Consider the following 25,383-nt stretch of genomic DNA (forward strand, 5'->3'; position numbering starts at 1 on the left):
GATTATGACTTGAATGGAGAATTGTCTCATTGTCAGTCACACATACATCATTTGTACATAGACCAGATTTAATTATTTCTTGGGGGAACAGGGAAAAAATACTTCAGAAATTAAAGAAATGTCAAAGTACAAGTGATACATGTAAACATTGATAAATCAAGTTTTAATATTGTCAAAACCTACTATTTTATGTTTACAAAAAAAAATTATAATCGCTCGCCTTTACTTTTCAAGCTTCGCCTCAAAAATTTGCAAATTAAATATTTTTTTATTAAAATTTTCAAATCGCTCGCTCGCCCCAACTTTTGGAGTCCAAAAATCCGTAGAACAAGAAATTAAATTGGTGTGGCCCTATCTCTATATTAAATCTATATTCGATTGCAATGAGCATGCTCTTTTAGGATAAAGGGGGCTGCCCCACTCATTGCAATTATTCTCTTTCTTACAATATTAAATATACCCAAACTGTGTGGCCTGTGTGAATTCAATTAAAACATGTCCTTAGGAGCTATGCTGCCAATTTTTTTTATGCATTAAAAACATTTCAGTACAGACCATTTACTTTTAATGGGGTGCTATGGATTTCACCCCAAACTTTAGATTTCTTTGGTTTTCATTAAAGCCTGGCAAAAATATAACCTTATCATTTATAATTAAATATTGTTAGAAATATGAAAACAGTCGAATACAAAGTCTTAATACTTTTTTTTCAAGTTGCCTTTTTTTCAATTGAGGAAGATTCAATGGTTATTTTTTTAAAATACACTCTTTAATACATTGTCTTATAAATCTTTAATATCTACATTTTTCTGATGAAAATACTCTACTCATAAAAACATTCTAGTCAAGAAGCATACATGTCTGAATATATTTCTTTAAAACAGTTCTAGTCATAATGACATTCCTTGTTTATAAGTGTTCCCATATTTAATAATTATACCATATTTTATGTCATAAATTGGATAATGACACTATGTTAAAGTTTCAGTTTTGGTTAAAAAAAATTTTATCTGAAAATGCCTATTCATTTGATGTTGGTTTTCAGCATGTCCAGTGTTTGTTGTTTTAAAATGTTTTTTTTTTCTTCACAAGAAACTTGGTTTAGTGTAACAGACTAACAGCTTGTTTAAACTGTATTTTGGCTGATAAAATAAAATATTTTTCCTACCTACCGACCCTTCAGTCTGAAGGTACAGTCGGAAAACTGCAAACAAACATATTTTTAAGGTTGGCCTTAGTTATGCTGAATCAAGTGATATTATCGTGTTTGTTGACTTGCATAAGAATAACCTGCAAGATTTATAATGTTTATTATATATTTTTGAAAGTCGTCTCTCCCGTATAATTTAAATTGTCACATATGCACAATTGAATAAATGGACTGCTTTTGTGGCGAAAATGAACTGCTTTCATATTTGTTTATATGCATCATTATTGCTGTAGTATAATTATATGCTAAGTTTCTGAAATATATGGTTAAGAGAATATTCGATTAACTTTCAGATAACTGAAAATTCAATTTAAATGCCAACCCGACCTTTATTATATCATTTGAGCGACTAGCTTTCAATCGCAGTGATCTAGTACTACCAATACATGCATTTTTTAAGAAACAGATAAACCTAGTAATATATAAACATAGATTAGACCGTTGGTTTCCCGTTTGAATGGTTTTATACTAGTAAATTTTGGGGCCCATTATAGCTTGGTGTTGTGAGCAAAAGCTCCGTGTTGAAGGCTGTACCTTGACCTATATGGGTTAACTTTTATAAATTGTTACTTGGATGGAGAGTTGTCTCATTGGCTCTCATACCACATCTTCCTATATCTATATAACAGAACGCATTTGGAACCAGCTTATAATATTGATCAAAGTTACATTATAATGCCCTTTCTGAATTGTCATCAATTTGTGTGTATGATCTAACATGTCTACGTCCGCCAAATATTGACTCAAATATGACGAACAATTGTCATATATTGAGGGACCTCAATAAAGGATTTGGACAATGTCGGGAAGTAAATCTATTGATGCACAGAAAGGCATTTTAAAAAAATCAAAAAGAAATATAAATTGTTTTATTGAAAAACTAATACTGGAGATTTGTCCATCAATACGTTAAGTGAAATCCGGTCTTTTACAGAAAGCAGGAGTACCGAAATACTTGAAATCAAAACGACCATAATTAAAAGCATTACTGAGTCACCAACGCAAATACCAAATATCACTGGGGTAAAGCTGATGACCGTAACTGCATTCACGGTCATCCCAAGATGTCGGATGAAAAATTAGGTCAGTTTCTGTATTGTCTGTTAAAGTGTTTCTATATCATTTTCTTTACAAATCATACATTGAAACGATGTAAATTTATAAAAGAATCACTCAGAAATCACTAATTACTTCTGAGAAATGTGCATGAAACGAGAAATTCGATTTGAAAAAATCGTTAAGATGACAGTAAATCATAATCAAAATATTTTCAAGATGACCGTAACACATAACAAGGATGACCGTGATTGGTAAAAAGATGACCGTAACTTGTAAAGGATGACCGTAATTTGTAAAGACTGTCTGTAATTTATATAGGACGACCGTAACTTTTATAGGATGACCGTCAATTCTAAGAAATATCCGTATTTGTATTCAAAGCTTTTTGTTTAGTTTGTCGATCTCAATAAGGGCTCGGTTAGCGGATATATATAAATATGTTTCATAAATTTCTTTTTTAAAACTATAATATAATTATCCGTATTTTGGATTTATGACAATGATAGTAAATTGCAAATTTCTCGTAAACGATGAAATATTTATTGATAACGACGTTAAAATTTTAACACAAATTGACAGCGATACGACGAAAATTTGAAGAATCATGAATGTGTCCCTAGTACACGGATGCCTCATCTACACTATCATTTTCTATGTTTAGTGGACTGTGAAAATGGGATAAAACTGTAATTTGGCATTAGAAGTAAAAAGATCATACCATCTGTACCATAGGGAAAATGTGTACCAATTTTTAAGTTGATTTAACTTGAAGCTGGACAAACGGACAAACAAACAGACGAACGAACGAACGTACGCACAGACCAGAAAAACATAATGCCAATAAATGGAGCATAAAAAACATTAATAATACATATAAATATTCGGAAATCGAGCCTTTGTGTATGGTTCCAGAGGAAGAAGATTAAAATCTTAATTTGTCTTGATATATGCAGGCGGAAACACTCTTGAAATCTATAATACTAAAATTACGAGGTCCAATTTGTCAGCCGGCGTCATCGGGTAAAAACGAAAAATCAAAGAATTCAACTCTATATAGAACTAATATAGGACAATGGTGTAGATTAAAAATTACACCACTCCAGACCCTTTTGTTTTCCACATAATTAATATTGCCAATAATTGACAAGTTCCGGGTCGAATCCGATACCGATACCAATAGTATATTCACCTGTTAGCTATTACCTTATCTGTACGTTCCGCATTTGACAGGCGCACCACCAAACTGTGTATTTAGGATTTTGCTATATACACGGGTCATAATCAAGGGGCTGACACTACTAAATTCTATCATTGTCAAATTGTTCCCTATTGTAGTTTTATTCAGCAATCAGCAAGACTTTCTAAGATAAGTAATATAGGACAATGCTGTTGATTAAAAAAAAACTCCATTCCTGGATAGCCAGGACCTTTTGTTTTCCAAATAATTAATATTACCAATAATTGATAAGTTTCAGGTCGACGGGTTCAAACAGAAAGATTTGAAAGCAAAAAAAAACTGTGTATCTTATAATCGACATGACTTTATCAGATGACAATACCAATTACTAAAATAAGGCTTAGGCATAGTTATATACTTTAAGTCAGTCACGGACCCGCGATATCACGGGTGTGTACTTGTAGAACAAAAGAATCAAAGCTCTTTGTTTATCTAGAAGGCGATAAATGTTAACTAGCTGTAACATATCAATCTTTTAGTTCAGAAATTTTCGTGTCTGCCCTTCCATTATGTGAATCAAGAAAAAAATTCCCAAAATAGGTAACGATTGTATCGAAAAGAGAAAACCGAGTGCACCTTTTTATGTTAGGGCATGTTTGAGGTGTATATTTTGTCTTTATAACGTACAAAGCAAAACTATTTGATATAGCATCTCGCTTCAGATTCTATCATTTGTATATATCAAAGCTACAGGTTGACTTTATAACGTAAAAAAATGACAGTACGAAAAGATGAAATATATGGATCGTAATGGTGCTATGTGGATAAATTTATCGGTTTTCAAGAGAAAAATTAGCAGCGCGTCATCCCTACAATGGCTTCCATTTGTACGATTGTGAGCATGAACTGGCGTAATGGAGAGATAATTTTGACGAAGTAGAATCCTGACTGTATGAATAACATTTCTGTATGTATACAAATTGACAACGTTCCGCCTTGTGATACGCTATTCGTACAAGACTATTTTAAGTATCTACTTTGCTCACCTTCATTAGTTTAGTCGTATGATATTTTCAAAATATTTTCTGTTATTTTATTTGCACGACAAAATGGAAGACGATATAATATCAATGGTGGAACATGCATTGGCATTTAAAAAAATGTGTATTTATTATATGTCATTAAAAGGAATCCCAGAAATAAATAAAAAATATTTTGTCGTGCAGTTGGAGGCTGTGCACCGCATTATTTTTCATTATACTTGTAAGGTGTCATTTTATCTCGCTTTTGTAGCATGTTTCCCTACCTGTTCATTTGCATGTCTTTTTGCAAATTCATTTTAAAAATTAAACCCTCTACCGTAAAAAAGATACATATGGTAAACTTTGCATTTGATGCACGTCTTATTTTCTTTTACCTATAGGATAATACTCTCATATTAATATGTTTATACCAACACGATTAATCATTTGATACAAAAAGGTAGTTATATAAATACAGATATTTCTTAGAATTGAGGGTCATCCTTTAAAAGTTACGGTCATCATTTACAAATTACGGTCATCTTAAAACCAATTACGGTCACCCTTGTTATGAATCGCTGATTCTGTTACGGTCATCTCGATTGTGATTTACGGTCATCTGAGCGATTTTTTCAAATCGAAATTCCTGTTTCATGCACATTTCTCGGTAGTAATTAGTGATTTCCGTGTGAATTTTTTTATAAATTTACATCGTTTCAATGTATGATTTGTAAAGAAAATGATATAGAAACACTTTAACAGAGTGAGACAATACAGATACTGACCTAATTTTTCATCCGACATCTTGGGATGACCGTGAATGCAGTTACGGTCATCAGCTTTACCCCAGTGAAATATCAGATTCCGACAGAAAACATATAATAAATATGCCCGTGTATATGCACTATTTGAAAATTCAATGCTTGTGGTTTTTAAGATGGCTTGGTTTATCAAATTTCTCTCCGCATTCTGTACACGTATAACGAGGTTCCCCAGAATGCACAAGCATGTGTAGCTTCAAGGCTGTCGATTGTGTATATGATTTGTCACACAAACTACACGTGTAAGGTTTTTCATTTGTATGAAGTCTACGGTGAATAGTCAAACCAGTGTCAGTAGTAAAGCAACGCCCACAAAATTCACACGTGTAAGGTTTTTCACCAGTATGTAACCGAGCATGTCGTACCAGATGATGCTTTTCGTTGAACTCTTTTGAACAAAGGTCACATTTAAATTCTTTCTTAGCTGGGTAGTGGCATTTCATATGACGAACTAGCTGATGATTTTGGCCAAAATTTCGACCACAGACATCACATTGTATAAAACTTCCTTCGTGTAAATATTCTCCAGTGTGAACACGACTGTGTCGTCTGAGATGACTCTTCTGTTTGAAGGAGAGATCACACACGTCACACTGAAAAGGTCGTTCGCCTGTATGTACTCTCATGTGATCCTCAAACTCTCTCTTATTCGACTCCTGTTTCCCACATATTCCACATTTATATTTTAACTGTTTATCATCTTTAACAACGTCACCGATGTGAGATTTTTTGTGTTTTACAAGTTGGTATCTCTTTTCAAAAATTCTTCCGCAGATCTCGCACTTAAATTTCTTACCATCACTTGATTTTCCTTTTTGAGTGTTCATGTGCCTTCTTAAATTACTGACATTTGAAAACTCTTTCAAGCAAGTTTTACATTTAGTACTGGATTTATTTGTACCAATCTCAACACCAATTTCCGTAACGATATCGTCAATTTCCTTCTCAAACTTTATGAGCTTTGGCGAATCCCCAAAGTGAGAAACTTGTGCGCCTGTTGAATAACATTCTGATACAGATGTAATGTTAAATACAGATCCTGCGAAACAATTGTCTTGTTCAAATTTAGTACCTTCAATATTAGTCTGTATTAAATCAGGGTTGATTATGTAGGTTTCAGTATTTGGTTGAACTGTAACTGTGGCACTCGTATGCTCTTCTTTTATCTCACAAAAACCTTGTAAATTTTCCATCGCTATTAACTTCGTTCTCTTTTCTTTGTCATTAAACTACTATTGTCTGATTTTCTCTTTGATCTGTATAAAATTAAAAAGTGACAAAATTACAATACTGGCAATGATTTACGTTTTGAATGGAATGTCCTAAATTTCTGAATGATTTAAAACAAACGATAATGCTGAAATCAGCATATGATATATTGGAATGGAAAAGTATTTATAGCAAAAAACAATCATTTCTACACAGAATGGTAATACACACAATAATACACTAGACAAAGTTACCTCTATCAACAAAAGCACTTACAGATAGAAATAGTGTACATACATTGCCAATCTGATAAAATTCAAATCTATCGTGACTCGTTTACTAGTCGAAGCACAGCGAAATCAATCATCATCTTTGCAAAGTTTTCGATTACCGCATTATCTGTTTAAAGACACATCAAAGTTCTTATCAGATGTACATAAAGATTATAAACACACAACTAAATAAAAAAAATATGTATAATTTATTATTATTGCTGTGTGTTTTCGCCATTTTTTTTAGGTTTTAACCTCATTATTAAAACAGAAAGTGTCTTATAATCAATCTGACAGCCACCGCATGGTTTAATGAAGGAAAAAGCTAGTTTAACATCTAACTTGTGTTAACCTGGCTGTGTAGTTTGCGTGATGTATACATATGGTATTAACCAGTCTGGTTTTTTTTTGGTTCACAGTTTATTGTTTTAGGAAACTACTCCCAATGTAAGACTCAACACAGTCATAGAAAGAATTGACGGAAAACAAGCTAAAAACATATCAATGTAAGAAAAGAAGACCACGTTCACGTGGCTTACTTTGTCACTGATCTTGTCTGTACTGAAATATTTATTGAATACAGATGTTCGACAAAGTTAATAGACTAGTATACAGTGCAACATTCCATTCTGCATCATTAACTACAAAAAAATCACGGCCATAACGTTATAGTATGGTATTAGTTTTTCTGTTTTGCTTTTTCCAATCATATTGTGTTGTAAAATGCTTGAGGTAAAATGATGCCCTTTATGGGTTCTTGATTAGATTATTCTTATTCTTATTCTTATACGTATCATATACTAGTATATAGTGAACTGTAAAGTTTATATTATTGTCATGATGCCAATCAAGGGCCATTAATTAGTATAATACATATTTGTTTTCTTTTATCGGTAAAAGTAAGTAGAAACCATTTATGAATCAAAATGAATATTCGGTAATTTTGCGGTAATAGTAGATGTACTGTGCAAAGGGAGACAACCCTATAAAGCCATGATTGAACACGACTAATCTCCGGTTCACAGTGGAAAAAATCTTGTGTGAAGGAAACAACAAGCGAGATGTCAAAATGATGCTATAATGAATACTTGAAAATTTATTTCATGCGCCCCTTTTATGACACCTTTGTACCTAATGTCCTTGTAGTTAAATCACATACCTGATTAATTTTTACACAATGATGATGATCCAATTCACGTACGTGTTGAGATAAATTTAGAACACACTTGCAAGTTCTCATCCAATGAAAACACAGTATTAATTTAGCCGTACTTTAAGAATCTGGATTTTTAAATTTTGTTTTGAAATAAGACGTTTAGAAAATAATATTCTGCTATCATGATTTGCAGGTCAGAAAATTGATTTTTTGGCTTTATTAATTATATTTCGTTGATAAAAGTTACCAAAATGTTGAAAGGAAATATTAAAGAAATCAACCTCCTCCTACTTTCCATTTCGGTTTACATTGTTCCTGATGTCTTAACTAATTGAAACTTGTTTGCGTTGTAAATTGTGTGTTTTTTGTTTGTTCTTGAATTTTATTATAGAAAAGGATGAAGTAGTAGTTAAAACAATCAATTATTTTAAAACACTTATTATTGGGAGAAAATGCAAATATCGAACAAACACTGTATTGCCTCTCATTTTCTTTCATGGTGAAGTAAAGAATTTAGAATTTTGTTTCATAATTGAAGATTGACAAAAAGAACTCTTGATCTGACTTGTAGAAACATTTAAATAATCTATGGATTATCATTTATCCTGCAACTCGAGTCAAATTTAAATACATGTATGATTGAAATTAGATAGATAGAATAAATTATAGAGAGCAATAGTAGCAATTATTTTCACAATAGTTGTTAACGTGGCTCCTGTTGGCAATGAGTATTTTATGTCATTTGCTCAACTGGTTCCTGGATAAGAGTTTCCCTTCAGTTCCTATTTTATATTATTTTAAAAAGTGTCACATCGTCCTATTATTGTATATTATGCTCTAACTGGTACCTGTTAAACTAATGCCCACATCGTGTATGCCTTTGCCATAAAACAATGGTATTTTTTAATGAGTATAAGCATTCCTTATCCTATGCAAACTGGACTTTTTATATTTGTATTTTCTGTTTGTGAGTCGGGTAAATCTAATCTTTTAGAGGTATTGAGCGAAGAATATCAACATAATGTGTCCTGGTAAAGTGATAAACCCTTAGCTAAAATAAACGGTCCGATCAAGGGCGGATTCAGCCATTTAAAAAAAGGGGGTCCAAACACAGGATAAAAGGGGGATCCAACTAGACGTCCCCATTCAAATGCATTGAACGTCCAGGCCGGAACCCCCCTTTGAATTCGCCACTGCCGACTCAGCATATTTATCCGTACACACATAACGATTTATGATAATATACATGTAATTCTTGCCGCTGGATACTTAGCAGCAATCGGTAGGTCATAGTCAATCTCACTGATGTCTCTCTCTCCAGAAAAATAAGTTCTCCCATGATTCAAAGTAGAAATATTTTGTTGTTCTTTTTAATTCTAGAAAGCTATTTTTGTTTATAATTTTAGATAGAAGAAGTAGAACGTCAAATATCAGAATATGAGGAGAATCTTGAAGATATAGAAAAGTCTCTCAGATTGGAGGAATTAACAGACCAAAGAAGGTAAAATAAACACGCTTACTGAATAGAAAGTTATAGGTTTTCGAAAGTAGCTTTTGTAATGTTAAACTGATTTATTATTCAGTGTGTACTATGTTTACTTGATACATGCTGAATATAAAAAAAAGAAGATGTGGTATGATTGCCAATGAGACAACTCTCCACAAGAGACCAAATGACACAGAAATTAACAACAATAGGTAAACGTACGGCCTTTAACACGGGCAAAGCCCATACCGCATAGTCAGCTTTAAATGGCCCCGAAATGACAAATGTAAAACAATTAAAACGAGAAAACTAACGGCCTTAATTATGTACAAAAAGTTTATTTATTTTTGTAAGGGAGGGGAGAGGAAACCACAAAAGACCACAAAAACACATTTATCTTTAACCGTAGACTTTACTTTATGTCAAGTTCCATAATGATACAAACTTTTTAGTTGTTTACATCAAAGTCAAATTATGTGAAGGATGAAAATATCAATATTGAAAGCGAATCGTGCCGAACTTTTTCTGGCATTGAAGGAACTTTAAAAATAACCTTGTCTAAGACTGAAACAAAAAGAATATTATACCAAACAAAGTACAAATACTTACATACTTTTCGTTTTATACATTTGTGAAATAACACGATAAGTACATTATTGAAGTTATCCTTAAAGAGAAATAATGACTAATAATCTAATATGGGCTGACCGGCATAGGCAATAGTGGATATATTAGTCGATCCCTAACAAAATTATTCGTGATATCAATGGAGCATTATGATACATATATAAGTGGTTATAAAAGTAATAAAATCTTATTACAAATTGCTAACGTAATCTTTAATAGTCTAATCAAAATAGATGAAAAATGTGGCCAACCTCAAAAAAAATTGCAACAGAATTATTTTTGATATTTTTCAATTCTAAAAGGCTTTCTTTGTAACATACTAAAAGTCTACCAAGATATCGGAGTGGTAAAATGGATTTTTTGGGTGAAAAATAGCAAAATTTGACAAAAATAGTGAAAAACTGGGAAAAGCTTGTTAAACATTCATTTTTGATGATAATCATTTCAAATCAAATGTTTTAGAACAGGTTATACAGTGTTTATGAAATGTAAATAGTTTGTTTTTTTATAAACATGAAATTTTAGGTGAAAACATCCGAATTTTGTTGGAATTTGAGATTTACAAAGCATGAATTGATTACCAACAGGACAGGAAAAATATAAATATTGGTAATAGAAGTTCATTTGATAGTTCAAAAAAGACAAAAACCTTTATTCTAATCATTTCAAAACTTTACAGCAATCTTTAATAGGGTAAATGGTGATTTTGGGTAAAATATAGCAAAATCATCAAAAAATCGTTAAAAACTGGAAAAACACCAATTTGGAAGTTTAACTGTTTTTAAATCACGCCAAAAACAGAAAAATTGCAAATCTTAATAAATATAGCGCTTATATAGTAGATAATTATAATGGTAGAAATTTTATATGAAATTATATGATAGTAACGGTTGTGTACTATATATACACATATTTAAAATTATTGTTCCCATTTCTATCAGTAAAGTGACATATCATTACAAAGATAATTTTTGGTGATTTTCAAAAGTTAGCAACTCTGCGACAATCAAAGACTGCTGATGGTAACTTTAAAAAGGGGATCGACAGCACGATGTTTTAAAGTGTTATTATTATTAAGGGTACTACCGTTAGTTTTCTCGTTTGAATTGTTTTACATTGTTTTATCGGGGCCTTTTATAGCTGACTATAAGTATGGGATTTGCTCATTGTTGAAGGTCGTACGGTGACCTATAGTTGTTAATGTCTGTGTCATTTTGGTCTCTTGTGGACAGTTGTCTCATTGGCAATCATACCACATCTTCTTTTTTTTTTAGCACTGGGTCTGTCATCCTGAATGGCGAACCGTTAGTCAACGAAAATATCTTCAGATCAGTAGTCAGTGTTTTGACTTTAACATGAATTTTAACAACTTTTCTATAATCTCTGTTTATCTATAGTGAAATTATTAATACAAAAACCTTTTAACTTCCTTGAGCTTAGTAAGTAGTCAATCCCCAAGAGGAAAACGGCTTCTCTTTTTTGTTGCATTATTTTTACGAATTTATGACCAGCTTAGTAATGCTTTAATATGTATAGTTTATGATGTTTTTTTTGTAGCAAAAGTTGGAACACCTAGAAGCTGGAAGTAATAATTCTTGAGCTTTGGTTTCAGTTTTTTTTCTAGATGCTAGCTATGCATCTATTTGATACAAAATTAATAGACGCAACAAGCACACGATAAATATTCATTGCTGTTTTCTTTTCAGGAGAGAACTGACTGAGGAACAGAAGCGACTGAAAAAAGATATAGCAATTCAAGGTAATACTTTTTTCTGTTATAATTGTCAAGTAATGTATCTGTTTGGAAGAATATTTACTATTCTGATCATTTAGGTTTTGCATGATTCGTCTTTTTGTGAGGATTTATCTGACTTGATACGCTTTGAAATGTATTTCGTTTTAAATTCAGACATTTTGTCGTCTGTAATACATTAAATTTAAATATTTAAAAAGAATAGTCCGAGCTGTCCATTGAGATTGGATTTATATGATTGATTGTTGGTTGCTTAACTTCCAGTTACAAATATTTCATACATGTTCAGGATGAGAACAAGTTAACAATAAATACAATATATAGGTAGGTCTTGTAATAAGAGGCCATTCGGGATGAAGGTTTGCGAAATTTGGACTGCCACTGGAAAATGAGGGTATATTGGAAAGGAACAGAAAAATTGCCTTGCAACATGCCACCTACGGAATCCTCAAAGAGTTGTTGCAAGCAATTTATAGGAGGATCATAAACGTATTATATATTTTATGAACTCCTTTCTTGTGTTTTGTTTTGTATTTTGAAGATGATATATACGTATGACAACAACGTGAATATATGTTTGCAATATTATATATTTACAGATTCCGCACTGAAACAGCTTCGGAAAGAGAACTGGAAGAATGCCATTTTGTCTTTGTTATTCATGGCACTGATATATTTAGCGTATCATTCAATATGGGCTCCTTAATAGTATGAACACCTGACATTTGTATTAAGTTTTATATATAAAAAAAATAAAAAACCTAACTATTTTTAATTTGCTATTTATTAAATAATATGATTTGGCAGATGCCAAATTACTTTCGTGTAAGTGTTTTATAATGATAGTCTCGGGTCTAAAAATGTCTGTGACAATGTGACTCACAAGGAACGGAGGATTTAAAGGTCCATGAAAAGAATTGTTTCTGAATGGCAAACTAAGATTCATTTTCTTCTTGACAACACGATATGATACGTTCCACTAGTAGAGCAGTAAAGATAAACTGTAAACAGCAAACATGTTCAGCAAAGTAAGATTTAAAAAAGAGTTTAAAACTGACAATCTACCCCTTAAAGATTTTTTTCTGAATTTGTTCATCTAGTTTGCTTGCTTTAAAACTGCTGAAGCAATTTCAGCAAAACTTAGGCTGAATGAGTTTCAGATATCTAGTATAAATTTTGTAATTTTGAACAGAAACAGAATTTTTCACTTTCATTAAAACAATGCATATATCATATACGTTCAGTCTAATGAGAGACGGCATCTTTAAGAGTAAGGACATTGACGCTTTCTATAGAGATATATGCACATTAACAAACACGAACAACAACTCATGAGATGTCAATATGTGATATTTTAGCTATTGCATGGCTTTATTCGCATCAATACTCTCTAATACTCTGTTAATTGCGGGTGGACATAAAATAATAGTTCCTTTTCCTTTTTACCAACACTAATTCTTACATTGTTATTCGTCCTTAATATGCATGAAATATTTGCCGGTGAATGTTTAAACAATCAACAATCATGACAAACTATAAACAAACAAGACGAACAACAACTGATGCATTGGATAACAATATCATAAAAAGAGAAATTTCAAATGCAGACCATTCTCAAATCATTTTAAGGATAAACAATGTGTTTAAGAAATGATGAAATAAAGAGAATGGTTACATCTTCTTGTTGTTGTAATGGACAACGTTGGTTGTTCATATTAGATAGGAAGATAATTTGCTATTTAATTTACCAGTTTCCTTTAATATTGGTTTTTAAGGATTCTGGTTAAGACTTTCGAAGATTTTGAATATAAATATTAAGAGGTGTTGTATGATTGCCATTGAGACAACTCTCGAGTTGGTCTCATTGGGGTCAATAAGCGTGACGCGGGATTGCCGATTATTTGTAAGCGTGACGTGTGAAGGTCAAAATATTGTGCCGTGAAAACGGGAAATGAAGTCTAGCGAGACACTGGAAATTACAAAAAAAAATGAGAATTGCTTACTTGTATAGTGTAAGCGGGATATGGGAATATGACAAAACAGTAATCGGGATCCGGGATCAGAACCCCCACTCCAAAATGAGACCCCTATCTATCATAATTCAAATGACAGGGAAGCAAGCAATTATCAATCACCTTACGGCTTTAGCAATGAGAAAAAATCCTCGTATATATACCTTATAGTCAGCTATCAATGAAACGGACATGAAAAAATGTGAAACAATCAAACGAAAGAAGCTTATTTACGAGCTGCCTTAGCTAATATGAAGTGTTCAAAAGCGTTGTTATTCAGAATTATTAATCACTTCATTTACTACAGCTATGTTTGTATTATACCAGATAATTTAGTGTCATTAGTAATGTTTTAATTGCCATTAAATATTTAACATATACGTACCATCTTGATCATTGTCAAGCACGCTATCCGGAGGCTTATGTGTATGATTAAGTTGTGGAAATATTAGAAATTTTGAACATTTTTCCTCTCAATTATCTTCTTCTGTAAAGTTTTACATTTTCTATTATATAGAAATAAGCAGATGTGGCATGAGAGCCAATGAGACAACTCTAAATCTAAGTCACAATGTGTAAAAAGTAAACAATTATAGGTCAAATTACGGCCTTCAACACGGAGCCTTGGCTCACACCGAAAAGCAAGCTCAAATGATTAGTGTAAGACAATTTAAACACGAAAACCAAAGATAGTAAGGAGGGTGATATATGACTTAAATGTCTATTGACCCATTGCAAATTAAGCTAAGATTTAGGACGAGAATATGTTATTGTGATATGAACATAAACCCCGAGTTGTACTAAAATAAAACACTATGCCAGATTTTTAACTTGCTAGTACAGTCTGCTTGAAAACACGTCACGCTACCAAGGTATACCATAATGAAACGGGGTTGACCAGTCCTATATGCAGTTTGCTTTATTTTGATTTTGCTCCACTAAGGCTTAGTGTAGCAAACACAATACAATTTTCAAGTCTGGTTTGATCCACGAATCTTCGATATCCCATTCTCAAAGCAAACTGGCTTCCACGATACATCTTGGGCGATTTTTTTTTAGGCTTAAACAAAAATGAGACAGCAATGAAACTAAAATACAAAAGCTTTAAGCTATAAAACATTGCTTTTGTATTGCACAATTAATCTGATCATGATAAATACTACAATCAAGTTAAAAAAAATCGTTGATAATAAGATACTCGTTAAGTGACAGCGTCATTCATGGTTCGTTGACAAAGAAAAATTGCTTTAATGACAACAAAAGTCATCAATGCATTAATTTAACAAATGTAAATAATATGTAGGTTGTTGTACACTATTATAGATTCGTTACAAATTTGACAACCTCGTTTCCGTTACGGTCCGGTTAACAGTTGGATTATTCATTTCCTTAAACATGTGCACTTTATATGGGATAAACTTTTATGAGCATTGTTTATATGAAATTACGAGAAATACTTTTATTTTCATTTTGTGGTTTGTAAAAGATTCAATTTATCACAATGAATCATAAGATATAAGCTGTTACTCTGAGTAATAGGAAAAGTATCTAGTTTAAAGATAAGGCTGTTTAGTTAAAAGAAACAAAATGGATGAAGAAGAAATTCTAGATAACTGGAACTACCAGCTCAGCAATCATTTGATAGTAAACAATATAATTCTAGTGTTATATATGGTTATAGGATTATTCGGTAACGTTTTAGTAATATTCATATACATTTTTAAGTTGAAGAAAAAGGATGATCGGTATTTCATTCCAGTTCTTGCGACGATGGATTTAACGGCATGTTCGGTTGGTTCAGCGTATGCCCTTGCGTTAAATCTACTTCCGGCCAAGTTTACAAGTGATATTATATGTAAAGTGTTATGGTATTTTAGTCAAGCTACGACTATTTCTTCTGGGCTGCTGCTTGTTGTTATTGCAGTGCAGCGTTATCTGAAAGTCTGCAAACCACTGTTGACATTAACGTTACGTTGGAAACGCATTGCAATTTTTTTGTGCTTTATTACATCATCGATATTTTCGATTCCAACATTATTCTTTTACGGAGAATTGCAGTTTCCTCATCCAAATAATTCGTCCGTGATTGGATCAAGATGTGGACAAATCGGGAGAACAGACGATTTATTCCGTAGTAGTGTCATAACATACACTATATTAGAATTCCTTGCGGCCATTGCTGGTTGTATATCATTTACCGTTCTCTATGCTCTTATAGGAAAACAGATATATAAAAAGTTTATTATCTTCAGACGAACAACGACTCTCAGGCGACGACCGCTCGGCAAAAATAATAAACCGATATCAACGTCAACTACAGACGACGGTAAAAATAGAGCGTCGGTAGACAGCATAGATATAGACATTGTGTCTTCAGTGAACAATAGTCAGGAAAGCATTGTAGATGACAATCAACCATCGCAACGGAAGAAGCGACGATCTCTTGATGTATTACAAGAAAACGTTTCAGCTTTGAAGCAGCATTTTCATACACACCGTTATACATACATGTTCATGGCAATTACTTTATTTTTCATGATCACTTTTACTCCTCGTATCACATTGATGGTGACGGAATCAGTGGACCATAACTTCTGGAGAAATCTGGTTGACCAACCTAAAACAATTGCTGTATGTTTGTTTTTCTATCGTTTTTACATTTTTAACCACATTATTAATCCTTTCATATATGGATTTTTTGACACTACATTTAAGTATGAAGTGAAAAAATTGTTTTGTATGACAATTAATGCACGGGCTCGAGACAGTGAGTTTTAAGGTGACATAGAAATAGTCAGAAACAGTACCTGGCGTTGGTATATATCAATAAAGTTAGATTCTTGGCAGATTTAAAAGCAACATATTTATCCATGAAAGACTTTTATATTATAACTGCTGAAGAAATGACTCATTTGGTACACCAAATGGCCGGGGAGAGGAAATAATAAAATTGAATAAAAAACTGATAATAAGATTCAATAAAAATTATAATTCCTTTATTGCTTCATTACTGCACTGTACGCTGTGTTCAACATCTTCTGTGTATTTATGTTTTATTTCACTGAAAATCCACCCTTTTCTATTGTCAAGGCTTTGTTCGAGTTCTACAGTTAAAAATCTGGTTTTTTTTGCAAAGAAAATATGAATAAGGAAAAAGAAAGTTGGAACCTTTAAACTGGCTTCATATATTTGTTATTGTAACTTAGTGAAGAGGATAAATACATCTTCATAGAAAAATACAGAAACATACCAAATGGACTGTTCGATTTTCACCAAACTTTACCCTTTTCGCTTTCATGTTTATTTTCGTTTTATTATGAACACATTTCACCATAACCCCGCAGTATAATTGTCCAACAAAAATCACTAAATCATCCCAGAACTCAAAGTTGCTTCATCCGTTTCCCTGATGGCTATATCGTGTGAATTTTATTCTACGAAATTCGGAGAAATGCAATACATTTGATATTATAGTTTCACAACTTTTCCGGCGTTATACCATATACAATAGTAATGATAGTACACTTTTGTTAAATGCATAAAAAATTGAAAACACATCAGACGTGTGTCATTTGCTCAAAAGTTCGTAATGTTACTTTTAGCGTTATTGTTACGAATATGGCGTGTCTGAGTTGTATGTGAAATTTTGATAAACATTTATAGAATAGAATTGATATTGTAAATATTTAACATTATATCCTCGTAAAAAAGTGTTATGATTTTAATTTGTAATGTGTGTAACTATTTATAGATCTTGTGTGTCTGAACTATAGAATAACTAATCCAATAATTCAAATATAGAACATTATGCCATATTGGCATTATTTTAGTATGTATTTATACATGAATTAGATTTTGAATTAAACATAGAATTGAGAATGGAACTGGGGAAGATGTCAAAGAGACAACAACCCGACCAAATTGAAGAAAACAGTCCAAGGCCACCAAAGGGTCTTTAACACAACGAGAAAATCCCGCAACCTGAGGTGGTCATCAGCTGGCCCTTTAACAATGTGTACTTGTTCAGTGAAAATGGACGTCACACTAAATTTATAAATGAACAAATTAAAAAAAAAAAAAAACACACACACACAAGACTAATAAAGTACAGAGGCTCTTGACTTGGGACTGGCACAAACATGCAGTGCTGTGAACATTTTTTTTTTATAATAATTCAATCGCCCCCGTATACCTCTAACCAATATAGAATAAACAAACACACAAAAAAACGCACGGTAAATGTCAGTCTAAAAGAAGTCCGACTCCGATGTCAGAATAAGTAATAAGAAAAAACTAAGCAAAATTAAAATGATACATAAATTTATAAAGGACTACTGCAGTTACTGACATGCCAGCTTCAGACCTCACTTAAACTGATTGAAAGATTATGACTTCATCATATGAAAATCAAGAGTAATCCGAAACGTAAAGGGTTTGAAATCAAACCACCATAAATATACGAGAAGAACATTGTACGCGTGTCATGCCAACAAATGGTTTTAGAATAAACGTGTTTATTTCCGATGCAAAGACCCTTTTAGTGAATCAATATTAATTCCAAAATTGCCATCTTTAATATCCTGGTAGCAGTATGGTAACTATAACCCTTCTAAATAAGTCTATTTTAATGTTTGATTAGCTGTTGAGGTGAATGACGACATTTTAAAGCTTTGTATACAATATAACCATAAGAGATTGGATGCGAAATACGTGAACGTATAAGATTTCTTCACGTTGATTTATATTTACGAATGATGACGTCCTTTTGTCAGATTTCCAAAAACATCAATAGAACAAATTTTATACCCAATTGAATTTAGTGGTCTCTTATGAATTGATGTTGCAAACTTCATTTAAGATTTATGAGAGAATGAAATGCAATAGGAAAAATCTGAGACACAGTTTTGGAGGTCAAACTGTGTTGTGCAAGAATCTATAAAATATTTTTGGATGCTATGAATAACAAAGAAGCTAAATTCATTCAAGTATGGACATCACAATATGGCAACTTATTACATAACAATTAATTATGTAATAATTATGTCATAATGAAATTATCACAATTTGAAAGATTAATCCTTCTTCTTTCTTTTGGTACCTCATTTATAAAATTTAAAGAAAGATGAGTGGAATTATATCAGTTTAAAGGTGTCTGATTTGGGATGAAAAATCTTTGTATTGTGCTACCTTAAATGAACATTTTATAAGGTGTGTGAAGTTTTTCCAATGAGATTATAATGCAAAGTGGTAGAAAAAAAATCAAAACTTTGAAAAGATTAAAATTTAACAATATGAGCATGTAATCTGTCGAGTACTTCCTACGTTTTTTTGACACACCAAAAATGATTAATTTTTCTTTATTTTAAGGCCCCATTTGAACAACTGATTACCAGTTTTTCACTAGACCTTCCCGCTCGTTTATAGTTGGTTCTATGTATTCATTGAAATTATTTCGGGAATACTCTATTCCAGTGATAAAACAAACATTTGCATTTAAGCAACTATTTTTTTTTGTCGAAAAAGTTTGTCATAATACCCATAAATGACAGGATTTTATGACGTTTATTTCACGAATTGCTACTAACATTGCAAGTTCACCTTTGCCTTTGTTTATCCAAAAGTTATCGTTTCCAGCCGACATAACAAGTATTATGAACTTTGGCACAAACGACAGATAAAACGCAATCGCTACCATCATAGATATGTAGGAGAAATTGTGAGAAAATAAACCAATTTTCTTTCAATGTTTCTTTCTTTTCCCTGTTAGGATTCTGCTCTGATATTGACACACTGTTCTGGCCTTATGGTCATAAATCTTTCGAGCATGATTTTTGTACTCAGACTCGAAATTCAACCAATCAAATTGCTGGATTTCTGGTTTCGAGCATAATTTTTGTGCTCCGAGCACTGAGCAAGGTTTATGCCTTCAAGGCCTGGTGCTTTGATATGGGTGTTCAGTTCTGACTCTCTGATGAAGCCGTTTTTCCTACCATGTAACTGCCTATAAATTGTACACCCAATTAAAGTATTGAAAACTAGTAACCCACTCAATATAGGGAGAACAAAGATTTACGCAAAGGCCACAAAAATTAAAAACCCCAGTTCTACTCTGTTTATATTAATGTCACAAATATAACCCGTTACATTTATTTTAGTATTAAATAATTCAAATTCTCTATTTTACACATGCAATACCATCGTTGGAAGAACAGAAAATCCAATAAGTAGTCGACGTGCAACTCTTTTTCATGTCAATGTTATCTTTTGTCCGAACGGACGACATGTGAAATATTATAGCTAACAACAGAATTACAGAAGTAATGTTTACTGGAATCCAACATAATTTGCAAAGCAATGTTCCTCGAAAGTAAACAGGGTTGATTTGTCTCGAACGATGATCTAAAAGTACAAGCTAAAAGATCCGACAATGCAAGCCATGGAATAAAATACCGATCATCAACATTTTGTTTTATTTTATATTTATAAACTTAATACTATGGCGTTACCAAATATAACAAGAACGATATAGGTTATGAAGATGTGTCTTTTGTAGACGAAATTACGCAATGGCGTAAATACAAAATTTAATCCTGGTATCTATGATGAGTTTATTTACAACCACGGGGTCGATGCCACTGCTGGTGGAGTTTTAATTCCTCGAGGGTATCACCAGCCCAGTAGTCAACACTTCTGTGCTGACATGAATTATCATTGATATGGTCATATTTATAAATAAACTGTTCACAAAACTTTTGAAGTTTTATAATACTCAGGCTTTTCTACCTTAGGAATAGATTACCTTAGCTGTATTTGGCAAAACTTTTCAACTTCGTACTTTATTTGACCTTTTTAAATATTTTTGATTCAAGCGTCACTGATGAGTCTTTTGTAGACGAAACACGCATCTTGCATAAATACAAAATTTAAGCCTAGTATTTGTGATGAGTTTATTATTTATAAGATATCGTTTACAATAAATATCATTGCCAGCTGCTTTTTCACTTTTCTAATCTTTGTTTTTCTGTTACTTTCATTTTTTGTGAGTTTTTGCAATACAGTTTCCGACTGAGAATAATCTGACAAATTGTTGTCAAATAATCTTTAGCACAGACATTTGAAATGTTCAAATTTCCATTTACACAAGGGAAGATTGAATCCATTATAATAAAAGAAAATTGACGTAGAAAATATTGCTGCACTCAATTTAACGAGATACTAATGGTGATTTTTACCCTTGGTATGAATCGAGCAACTTATCATTTTCATAATTAATTTCCCCTCAGACTAAGTCACTTTAGCTTATTATGCACATGAGCAAAATAAAATGACCATGTACATAATTAATATAAAAAGAATTCTTATCAAAACAATTGCCCATAATATATTGAAATACAATGAATTACTTGTTTAAATTCACATAATGTCTTAGAGACTCTGACCAGGATGCATGCTAAGGACGTTTATCGGCTTCTTGCATTTTTGTGTTAAGAGATTTCGATTAAGATTCAGAATTTTATTCAGTTTGTTTCTTATATACGAAGTTCCTTTAGACATTCAAATGATCGTCACCTGCAGATTAACTCCACCTTGCCGCCTTTTCATTTATTTTATCTGTAGATTACAAGAAAATGCGTAAATCAAAACTATTAGATGCATTACCAATTACCAAATACGGTTGCTGATTAAGTGTCGGCCAAACAAAACAACTAGTTGACGCTCAAATAAAAAAAAAGCTAAAAAGGCCAAATAAAGTGAAGATCATTGAGGACCCAAAATTCATAAAAAAAGGAGTTTATATGATACATTGCATTGTCTTTATATTCAAAGAAGTTCAACCCTAAAGGATGACTGAAGCTATTTGTTAAATGTTGTACTACTGAGAGTACATATATGTTAACGTTCCAGTACTTTATTATTTCCGGAGATTTTAGTAAAATTTATTTAGATAAATCCCTCATCATGTTTCATTAGGAAGTAAACACTTACAACATAAGTGGTAAACATGGTAAAGAGAACTTAACGAATGTACTGTATGGACCTGTTTAGTAGTTGGTATTCAGCGTTGTTTTTTTTTCAACAAAATTAATTTTACTACGCTGATAAATTAAAAAAATTTTAAGAAGGGGTTTACATCATATACAATAGAACTGAAAATAACATAGATATAGTGCATAGAGACAAATGTAATATTTTGTAAAACAAAACTGTACCCGAAGCGCATGATTCTTAGAAAATCATATTGTCTCCCAAGAATTCGAACACAGGACCTCTGTGTTACTAGTCAGAGTGGTAAACACGGGTTGATTCAAGCAAAAAAAAAAAAAAAAAAAAAAAAAACCAACAGGATAATCTTTTGTTCATTCTACAAAAAAATAAAAAAAATAATTTCGACAAGTTGCTGTTAAGTAAGTTACTGTATATATGGATCTTCAAAAGTCTTTGCATGAAAAAGAATTAATAGTAAACATAATTTACGGCTAAACTAACAGCATCAAGTGAGCCAATTATATTCAATTTTAGTCAATATTGTCCCCCATTCTCCCTGTCTAACCAAAGTGACCTTTTTGTTAAAATGAAGTTCTTAAAAAACTATGTGTTAATTGAAATTTTGAGTTAGATATGTCAGCTTTAGCATTTTCATGACATGGCAGCAGTGTCATCGTGTACCATGTTTCTGTAATAGATTGCCACAACGATGTCATCTTATTGATCAATTTATCATATATTAAAAAAAAAAAAACCGATAACATGCGTCTGAAGAGCTTTCCTGGATGTACCTTCTTTAGGAACACTCAAAGCCGAATATTTGAATGAATAACCATTTTTGTAATTTCATATTCCCAGTAATAACACTTGATCATACACACACCTTTGACGATGCGTATAGATAAACAAATATGAAATGAACATAAGTATCGCCTTTTAAGGATCATGGCAAGTTATTTCATGGTTTTATTCAACCACAATTAAAAGTGAAATATCATTTGTTCAATTAATTCCTTTTTCGGTATATATCCATGAATTGATAACACTTTATGCTAAAATAATTTTAAACCAGGTAGCAACCCACCTTTGAAGACATGTAAAATGTCATGCAATATTTGTCAGATTTTATCAATATTTTCATTCTTTAAAAATACCAGGAGAAAAAGGACAAATAAGAAAACAAAAGTAAAAACAATAAAAAATTGGAACTAGAGATCACAAAACATATTCACCGGCATAACAAAATATGACTTATCAATAATTCAGAATGCAATGTGTAGGTTAAGTGTCGCACAGTCTATATGTTAAAGAACTTAACAAACAACACTTCGAAAATGACATATTGTAAAGCAAAGCTTCTTTTTTTTTTCAAACATGACCTCATTTTCAAATTGCAGTCCAATTTCTCTAACGAAAATCACAGTCTACCTTCCATAAAAACTATTCATTTTGTCGTGTTATGATATCACATGCATGACATATATGACACTTGACGATGAGGTAACTGAAGTGTGAGATATGAATATAATCATTTCGTGATAAATATTCTTGACTGTTCTGTTAAAGTTCAAATGTAATATACAAACTCATCATAGATACCAGGACTAAATTTTATATATACGCCAGACGCGCGTTTCGTCTACAAAAGACTCATCAGTGACGCTCGAATCCAAAAAAGTTAAAAAAGCCAAATAAAGTACGAAGTTGAGGAGCATAGAGATCCAAAATTCATAAAAGTGTTTCCAAATACAGCTAAGGTAATCTATGCCTGAGGTAGAAAAGCCTTAGTATTTAAAAAAAATCAAAATTTTGTAAACAGTTAATTTATAAATATAACAATATCAATGATAATTCATGTCAGCACAAAAAGTGCTGACTACTGGGCTTGTGATACCCTCGGGGAAATAAATATGTGGCATATTTGAAGAAACAACTATGTAATGATAAAAATGTAGCAAAGCGAATAACAAATTATTTCCCCTCTACCGATCATAGGGCATTCTCAACAAAAAAATCACTTCTCTAATATAATGAATGAATGATTTAAGGTAGCACAATACAAAGATTTTTCACTTCCAATCAGACAACTTTAAACTGATATAATTCATTTCATTCTTCTTTGAATTTTATAAATGAGGTACAAAAAGAAAGAGGAAAGATTATTCTTTCAAGTTGTGATAATTTCATTATGACATAATTATTACATAATTAATTGTTACGTAACTAGTTGATATATTGTGATGTCCACACTTGAGTGAATTTAGCTTCATTATTATTCATAGCATCTCAAAATATTTTATAAATTCTTGTACAACACAGTTTGACCTCCAAAACTGTGTCTCAGATTTTTCCTATTGTATTTCATTCTCTCATAAACCTCAAATGAAGTTTGCAAGAACAATTCACAAGAGATCACTAAATTTAATTGGGTATAAAATTTGTTCTATTGATGTTTTTGGAAATCTGAGACACAGTTTTGGAGGTCAAGCTGTGTAGTACAAGAATCTATAAAATATTTTGGGATGCTATGAATAACAAAGAAGCTAAATTCATTCAAGTGTGGACATCACAATATATCAACTGATTACATAACAATTAATTAAGTAATAATTAAGTCATCATGAAATTATCACAATTTGAAAGATTAATCTTTCCTCTTTCTTTTGGTACCTCATTTATAAAATTCAAAGAAGGATGAAATGAATTATATCAGTTTAAAGTTGTCTGATTGGAAGTGAAAAAATCTGTGTATTGTGCTACCTTAAGTAAAAGCAATATAGATAATACTAATTATGAAATAGTTGACGATAAGAAATAAAAAGTCATTAAATATGCTATCTAAAAGCATCCATCCACATTTATTGCTTCTTTTGGTATTTGAATGATAAAATGTCATGACTTGAGTCCTTAGAGAAATTTAATAGACATATATATTTATCAGAAATAACAGTCGCCTGTATATCTGAAATACCAGATATACATACATAATTGGCTGGTTTGATACGTAGAGTTGGATTTAAATCATAACAGAAGACTATTTGGTGATTTTTGGATACAGAAATTCACAAGTTGAGAATTTCCTCAACCGTACAGGTACATATTTGCTGCCTTTGATATTAATAGCATCATGTTAACATTTCAATTTGACTCTCTCTGATTATGTTTCGTTCATTGCAATAACATTTTCATAATTTTTTCTCTTAGATATTTTACTTGGATATTTATGTCCTTAGTAAAATAAAGTCCATTATAATTATTTTATATGATGCTATAACCGGACGTAAGGGATTAATTCATCTCAAATTTTCATTATACAATGCTTGTTAATGGTTTAATAAAAAAAAATTAAAAAAGAACGATTATGTCTTTTATGTAATCTCTTGTATATACTGCAAACATGAAAATCGATTATTTACATCTTTATTAGTTATTATTAAATCTGATATTTTCTCATTGTAAGTCTGGCTTCTATTCAGAATAGAAGACTCTATGAAATAATTGTTTTTCATTGTAAGATTTGCTTCTATCCAGGAGAACTTTGCTTCTATTCAGACGATTCCATGAACTAATTGTTTCTCATTGTAATTTTGTTT

General features: G+C 31.7%; 2 protein-coding genes and 1 long non-coding RNA gene across 3 annotated transcripts in view; 2 read left to right on the forward strand and 1 right to left on the reverse strand.

The window, feature by feature from the left end:
* LOC143068528 (uncharacterized) overlaps nt 1-12,567 on the forward strand; it is a 42,585-nt gene extending 30,018 nt beyond the window's left edge. Inside the window, exons 2-4 of the mRNA XM_076242660.1 lie at nt 9,333-9,427; nt 11,746-11,798; nt 12,392-12,567. Coding sequence (XP_076098775.1) covers nt 9,333-9,427; nt 11,746-11,798; nt 12,392-12,498 — 255 coding nt within the window. The 3' untranslated portion in view covers nt 12,499-12,567. The remainder of the gene's footprint in view (nt 1-9,332; nt 9,428-11,745; nt 11,799-12,391) is intronic.
* On the reverse strand, nt 5,324-7,989 carry LOC143068529 (uncharacterized). Its single transcript, XR_012976192.1, has 3 exons — nt 7,930-7,989; nt 6,796-6,897; nt 5,324-6,545 (listed from the first exon to the last, which is right to left on the reverse strand). It is a non-coding gene; the product is annotated as an uncharacterized LOC143068529 (long non-coding RNA).
* Nucleotides 12,568-15,086: 2,519 nt separating the features above from the next.
* On the forward strand, nt 15,087-16,799 carry LOC143068527 (uncharacterized). Its single transcript, XM_076242658.1, has one exon. The coding sequence runs from the start codon at nt 15,392-15,394 to the stop codon at nt 16,580-16,582; it is 1,191 nt and encodes a 396-aa protein (XP_076098773.1). The 5' UTR covers nt 15,087-15,391; the 3' UTR covers nt 16,583-16,799.
* Nucleotides 16,800-25,383: the final 8,584 nt, after the last annotated feature.

Source organism: Mytilus galloprovincialis, chromosome 3, assembly GCF_965363235.1.
Source record: "Mytilus galloprovincialis chromosome 3, xbMytGall1.hap1.1, whole genome shotgun sequence".
NCBI classification, from domain to species: Eukaryota; Metazoa; Mollusca; class Bivalvia; order Mytilida; family Mytilidae; genus Mytilus; species Mytilus galloprovincialis.

Coding starts and splice junctions, on each gene's coding strand:
- LOC143068527 (XM_076242658.1), top strand. CDS start 15,392: ATGGATGAAGAAGAAATTCTAGATAACTGGAACTACCAGCTCAGCAAT.